General features: G+C 32.7%; 1 protein-coding gene across 4 annotated transcripts; it reads left to right on the forward strand.

Annotated features, from left to right (window-relative positions):
- On the forward strand, positions 1 to 4,991 carry LOC111410590 (upstream activation factor subunit spp27). 4 transcript variants are annotated; one of them, XM_023041010.1, is made up of 8 exons: positions 3 to 449; positions 676 to 850; positions 1,338 to 1,476; positions 3,026 to 3,140; positions 3,247 to 3,421; positions 3,961 to 4,005; positions 4,113 to 4,288; positions 4,541 to 4,991. In XM_023041010.1, the coding sequence occupies exons 1-8, from the start codon at positions 345 to 347 to the stop codon at positions 4,664 to 4,666; spliced, it is 1,056 nt and encodes a 351-aa protein (XP_022896778.1). In that variant the 5' UTR covers positions 3 to 344; the 3' UTR covers positions 4,667 to 4,991. The 4 variants fall into 4 exon arrangements, with proteins under 4 accessions (XP_022896780.1, XP_022896778.1, XP_022896777.1 ...); XM_023041009.1 differs by having other exon boundaries at positions 4 to 449; positions 3,029 to 3,140; positions 3,247 to 3,420; positions 3,951 to 4,005; XM_023041011.1 differs by having other exon boundaries at positions 5 to 449; positions 3,029 to 3,140.
- Positions 4,992 to 6,922: the final 1,931 nt, after the last annotated feature.

Below are 6,922 nucleotides of genomic sequence, written 5' to 3' on the forward strand. Positions count from 1 at the left end.
GTTAATTGTGTTTTAAATTGGCAAATGTTAGAGTGTCACGTGATATTATGTAATCCCTTATGTATATCTTGATGTAAATGTAAGAAGATCCATATGGAAATGCTAGGAATATTGGCAGTTTTGCCTGCAATCTAGCTCTGCTATGAATGATAAGAGCATTTCTCTTATGCAATTGCTGATGTTGATTTGATTAGATTAGAATTTTTTTAACTTTGTTCACAAAAGTATGAGTTTTATTGCAGTTTGAATCTGTCAAGGCTCAGTTGCTGTTTTGTGATGTTTTACTTGTATGTTTTTATATAATTTTCTGTGCACTATCAATTTTATCGAGTAGGTCTAACCAGATGGATAAAGATGTAAAGAAAAAAGGATGGGGTTTTACTAAACCATGTACCCTTTCTCCGCAACTGCAGGAATTATTTGGGGTTTCAGAGCTAGCCAGAACTGAGGTATGTCATGATTATGAGCATTTGTGGTGATTAATATTAATTCAAGCTTACTTTTAATTTATTTATTCTACCAATAATTATTTTCGAATTTATTACTTTTTCAAAAAGTAACTAGGCATTGCCATACATGCTCACTGATTGTATTTTCTTGTAGTGGTTATCTTTTCTAGGTCAATATGATAGAATAGAGATACAATTTCTAACATTATCTCATTTGTCCTTCTAGGTTGTTAAGAAAATTTGGGCATACATCCGGGAGAAGAATTTGCAAAACCCAAAAGACAGGAGAAAAATATTATGCGATGAACGTTTGCAAGGAATTTTTCGTGTTCGTAGTATAGATATGTTCAAAATGAATAAAGCATTAAGCAAGCACATTTGGCCCATGGATGAAGCACAAGGTATTGTGCATCGTCAAGCAATGCCAAAACACCAAGCATGTTTTGCGGAGCTTGAGATGTTTATTTATAAGTAAATATTAAAGTAAATGAACTTTTATTAGTGAGAGTTGAAAACAAACAAGTTTCTAATTTGGACGATTGAGAGTTACTTTCAGAATAAGCCCTTGGTTGGTCTGGCTTAAAATTTGATAAAAATCTAATGTCAAAATCAACAATTAATTTTAAATATACATTTCATGAGATCTATAACGTTTTTTACTTCATATTTTTGTCAACTTTTATCAAAATCTACTAAAAATCTGAATTTTAGCTTACACGGACAGGGGCTAAGTAACTTTTTCACTTAAATATAAGGAGAAGGTTACTATTCAAACATGTTTAGAAACAAAACATCATTTAGAAGAACTTTTACTGTTCTAAGCTTAGCCTAAGTGTACTGCTGCTTTACCACTTCCATGAATTCTGGTTTGTGTTTCTCAAAACAAAGAACCAGAAGAAGAACAAGGAGAAGAAACAGCTAACGAGAATGGAGGGGACCAAGAAGATGAAAATTCTCAAGAAGAAGAAGAAGAAGAAGAAGAAGAAGAGGAAGAGACTGGTGAAGACAGCGGCAGTAACAATAAGAGGTGAATTTTTGTTGTTTTTTAAATTTTATTTGGTTTTTCTGGCAACATATCTATTGGAAATTGGTAGAAAATATATGTATTAATTAAAACTTAATCTTCTTATGTTCTTTTTTAGCTTTCTTCAAATTTCTTACTCTCTTTTTCCCCCTTTTTTTGCAAGGACGAAGGGTGTTATTTATGTCATAATTGTCTTGTTTCGAACCCTGATATTGTTTTAATTTTGAGTAGTCTAACTGCTTATTTATTGCATGATTGATTTCTTTTGAATTATTTAGCACGTTTCAAATTATTTATATCAGCGGTATATCACATGCACAATGAGTGCAGTTTGGCCAACGGTAAAATGGGAGAATTAATAGTACAGAAAATTTTCATATTTTCTCGTTTCATTAGGTTTCTAATTTTTTTTTTCACTACTTTACCAAAAGGTTTGCATGGGATAAGGCTTAATTTAATTTTGCTTGTATTGCTTTTAACAGTTAATTTCGACCACTGTTCCAATTGTGCTAGAATGTGGAGATTCTGTTTGACATCACAACTCTTACTCGTATGCATGATTGTACATAATTAGTTTGCTGTGAAGTTCATTAGAAGATTAAGAACTAGCAGATAGAATCACAAAAAAAGGGTAACAAATCATCTTGCAGATTTCAGGAGTTTATGTTTTTTATTCATCTTTATTTCCCACCTTTATTTTGTTCTTCCCTTTTCTGGAGAGGAGGTTTAATCGGTGTAGTTTATTTGAATTATTTTTAGGGTATCATTGTCAACTCTATGCATGCTGGAGTGAAATACCTTGTTGATTCTTGTTACAACATGTTCAAGATTGATCGAGCTCTAAAATTGTTCAAACTATCCAAAATCTTGAATGTGCGGTGCTCAAGGTTGACTCAACTCACATATAGATTAATTGAACTTCATTCAGGAGAGTCACTTTGACATTCAATTAGTATCCACCTTGAGGATCACTTTTTTATATCTGGGATCATCCCTGATCATATTGCTCAATTTAATGAACTGCCCAGTCTGTTGAATGGTTAAAAATTTTGGTCGAAAGACAAACAGAGAAAACGATAAAAGAATATTAGGAAGCATCTGGCAAAAATTATTATAACATTTTCCTTATAAAGTTAATATCAAAATGCTAAGAATCTTAGAAGTTAACACTGCAGTCTAACTTCAGTGTGAGGTTCAGATGCCGTGAGACATTGTGAAATGTACATTCAAGAAGGAACAATCTTGATAAGTTAGCGTATTTCTTGTGTAATTGCTAATGTTGATTTTATTAACTTACAATGGTGAATTTTGTCAATGCCGAAATGCTGTTTTCAAAATGTTTTATCGGTATTCTTCTAGCGCTTGTTTGGTAGGGATGTTAAGTCAATTAAAATTAATTTTTTGACTGTTATTTTACTATTTCAGCCGCTATTTTTGAATTATTCTCTCACGGGTAGGATCACTTTATCTCTAACGGTCAAAAAATTAATTAACAAAATTCCCACCAAACAAACTCCTAATTTTCTTTGCATATTCTTTGAATTTTATCAAGTAGGTCTAACAAGATGGATAAAGATGTAAAGAAAAGAGGGGGCTTTACTAAACCATGTGCCCTTTCTCCACAACTGCAGGAACTTCTTGGGGTACCAGAGCTAGCCAGAACCGAGGTATATCATGAATTTATCATGTACTGTATTTTCTCGTAGCTGTAATCTAGCACATGCAACAGGATTAAGTAGAGATATTTTTCTAACTTTATATTGTCTGTCCTAGGTTGTCAAGAAACTTTGGCTATACATTCGGGAGAAGAACTTACAGAACCCAAAGAACAAGAGAAAAATCTTATGTGATGAAGCTTTGCATGGAATTTTTCGTGTTCGCTCTATTGATATGTTTCAAATGAATAAAGCATTGTCCAAGCACATTTGGCCCCTAGATGAAGCAGAAGGTATTGTGTATGCCGTCAATTCCTATATGGTTCTGCAATATGCTGTAAAACCTCTATAAATTAACAAGGTTGGAACTGGAAAATTTTATTATATAATAGATGTTATACTGTGTTTTTGGCAAACAATTTATCCATCACCACTATGGTCTCTCTTGCTTGCTTATCTTGATATTGCTGGATTAAAAGTGTTCGCAAATTAAATGTGATTAATAGAGAAATGACCTAGGTATTTCTGACTTCTGAAGCAGCTTATGTTAATTGTCGGTGAAAATTTAGGAAGAATTTTTTATTTTTATTGGAAGATCAGAGATGTGTCCTTGTTCACATGGATCCTTTGTGGTGGTTGAGGAGAAAATTATTTCTTTTCAATAGATAGTAACCTCTCAATAGGTTTGATGCCGTAAAAAAATTGAAATCTTGATATTAAGCAATGCCAAAAGCACGGCAGCAAAATTTGTGAACTTAATTCCATGAATTCTGATTTATATTTCCCTTGTGTCAAAATATTTGTGACTTTCTTGATGATGCCGCTATGCCAGCCAAATCTTCAAAGAAGGAAAGACAACGTGAGGCCAGAGAAGAAGGTGACACAAACAAATATCCAAAAAATAATTAAACTCTTTCATAGAATTGTTTTTGACATTTAAATCTGTTTCTGACAAAACATACTTTAATGCATCTGACTGTTCAGAGTTGGATCAGCCGAAGAGGAAAGAGAAACCACGAAAAGGGGGAGGTTCTGGTTTAACTGCACCACTTCCACTATCAGATGCTCTAGTGAATTTCTTCGGTACTGGTGAAAGCGAGTTATCCCGAGCTGATGTTGTCAAGAAAATGTGGCAATACATAAAAGAAAACGAACTTCAGGTTTTTCACTCATCTTGGTCACTTCATTGTTATTGCCAATAGTTCTACCCAGATATCCAAAATCAATTCATGTTTATCTTATTTTATTTCCCTTGTTAATAGGATATTATGTTGTTCTTACGTTCAAAACGTACGATAATGCTCTAGTACATATGTATCTCATTGAGCTTTTGAATCTTGATGAGCAATTTCTGCCTGGACTTAACGAACTATAATCAAAACTTGGTTTTATTTCGAGTATTTCTTTTCCAGGATCCATCTGATAAGAGAACAGTTTTATGTGATGAGAAGTTAAAAGAACTCTTCAAGGTGGACTCCTTTCATGGCTTTGGTGTTTCGAAGTTACTGACCGTGCATTTCATCAAAACACAAAGGTGATCTGGCGAACGATGAATGTTAGTTTCCTTTTCCTTACTGGAGGGGACGAGAATTTTGTTCGCAGCATGTTTGGGCTGCTCTATCACACACTCGAATAGTTGGATCATCCCAGAAAACTTGGTGATAAGGTAGCGGCATTTGATATATAGGAGTCGAGGAATTGCGAGTCAACTACTAAACCTCGACTATTGAAGGGTTGTGTATATTCTTTCTGAAACATCTTGGATAATTGGAGAAAATGCACTTCCACACAACTTTTCTTCATCTGTAAAATTGATCCCTTTTCGGTTTCTTTTCTATAAATTTTTTTCCTTTTCGAATTAAATCGGAAATTGGTAATTTGACGTGTTCACAAAATCTATAGCTTGTGCCAAGTTTGTAGCCTATCTTGTGCAGTTTGATAATCTTTCTTTCAAAATTCATTTTTTCTCAATACTCATTTTTAATTACATATTCTCATAATAAAATATTTTTTTTTAACCAAACATTTTTCAAAACTTAGTCTTACCAAAAATTTAAAAAAAAAATAAATAAATTTAAAAGAATGACAGTCAAACAAGGGTTTTTTTTATTATATTTACAGACGTTTGGGAGTGATTTTTTCTCTAAAAAAATTAATTTTTTGATCGTTATTTCACTATTTCAGTCGTCATATTTGACTTTTTCTCTCACAGGTGGATCCCATTTTTCTCCTAACGATTAAAAAATCAATTCTCAAAATCACTCTCAAACAAGCTCTTAAGGTGTGATTAATTGTAAGTGTGAAACTTGTTTGGAAAGAAAATAAATTTTAGGTAATTGAATTGTCTTATTTGCACAGAAATTGTTAATTAAGGCTTTGTTTATCAACTATTTTTACATATTCTATCATATTTTTTTTAAAAGTACTCATTTTTAATTACACATTCTTCGTTAAAATAATATTAAACATAATTTTAAAAATTTTTCTTCTTTTTTAACTACACATTTCAACATCAATCACTATTTCATATTACATTACTCACAAATAATGGGGCACAAACAAACACTAAATGTATTTGATTGCATTTGATTGGCTTAGTTTTGACCTAGAAAATATTGTACCTTTTCATAAAGTTAGTTTTAACTTAGAAAATAAAGTTGGGTTTTCGAAAAGTGTGATTTGTTTAGAAAATGAATAATGCTTCTCAACCAGGTATAGGAACAGTTATAAAAACAGGGATTTGAAATTTGCTGAGGTGGCAACGTTGCACGTAGAAAAAAGGTTAAAAAAAACGGTTAAAACACTTAAAAAGGAAAAAAAACTGGCTGAAACAACCACAGAAGCAGGAAAGCAAAAGCGGCAAACATAAGTGCGAAACCCTCCCTCCCGTCGTCGACAGAGCACCCATTGCCGACGGATCCCTGCTCCTTGAACTTCACAACTTGATGAGGAATAGTTGTTTGTCCATTTCACATTACGAAACTTTCATTAGAATCAGTGAATTTAATTATGAAGTAAAAATGGGTTGATTTCATCAACCCCTGTGATATAGTGTTACCAAAATTAAGAAAGATTGTTTTCCCTGTGTGATAAAAATACTGCTTTTCATCCCTTCTTCTTTTACTTGACAAAACACGATTACTAATATTTAAGTGGACCAGCTGATTTTGGATTTAATTGCTACTTAGCTAGACATGATTAGTAGATTGGAAAATTGAAGGAATTTGAATTGGATGAGAGGATTACTTGTGGTCGACTTTCAAGTCTAATTTTCTATTTTATTAACCAGTTTGGCTTGCATTGACTCCATCTGCTGGAGTACAGACACCTCTTGCTGAATGGTGATTAGCAATTGAACTTATGTGATTCTCCTGTCTTAAGCTTGGACAACTTACATAATTGTCATTGTGTATTTCTTGATTATGCCGAATGGTTTATAATCAATTTACTTGAGTCATATATTAAGTAAAGAAATTGTAGAAGACAGATAGAGGGCTGAATTGGGATTTGTCCTTCAGATTTTTATGGTTCTTGTCAAATACTGCTGTAATGACCCTTTTTATTTTTGCAACAAAGTAAAGTATGGAAGACGTAGAGATGAGCCTGTTGATATTTTGATGGAATCCGATACTGAGAATATTACGGAGTCTGTAGAATCTCAAATAATTTTAAGCACCTTAGTGGCACTAAGACATGAATATGGATGGCTAAAGTATACTTCAGATTTTTAGTCTCATTTGAGACCCATTTACGACATAGAAAACATTCGATTTGGAAAATAATATCTAAAGAAA

The sequence above is a fragment of the Olea europaea genome, chromosome 15, assembly GCF_002742605.1.
Source record: "Olea europaea var. sylvestris chromosome 15, O_europaea_v1, whole genome shotgun sequence".
NCBI lineage: Eukaryota > Viridiplantae > Streptophyta > Magnoliopsida > Lamiales > Oleaceae > Olea > Olea europaea.

What these genes read in the sequence shown, in the direction of transcription:
- LOC111410590 (XM_023041009.1), top strand. Translation starts at nt 345, where the DNA reads ATGGATAAAGATGTAAAGAAAAAAGGATGGGGTTTTACTAAACCATGT. An exon ending in CAGAGCTAGCCAGAACTGAG is followed by an intron (nt 450 to 675) that starts GTATGTCATGAT and finishes TTGTCCTTCTAG; the next exon opens with GTTGTTAAGAAAATTTGGGC. An exon ending in ACGTGAGGCCAGAGAAGAAG is followed by an intron (nt 4,006 to 4,112) that starts GTGACACAAACA and finishes CTGACTGTTCAG; the next exon opens with AGTTGGATCAGCCGAAGAGG.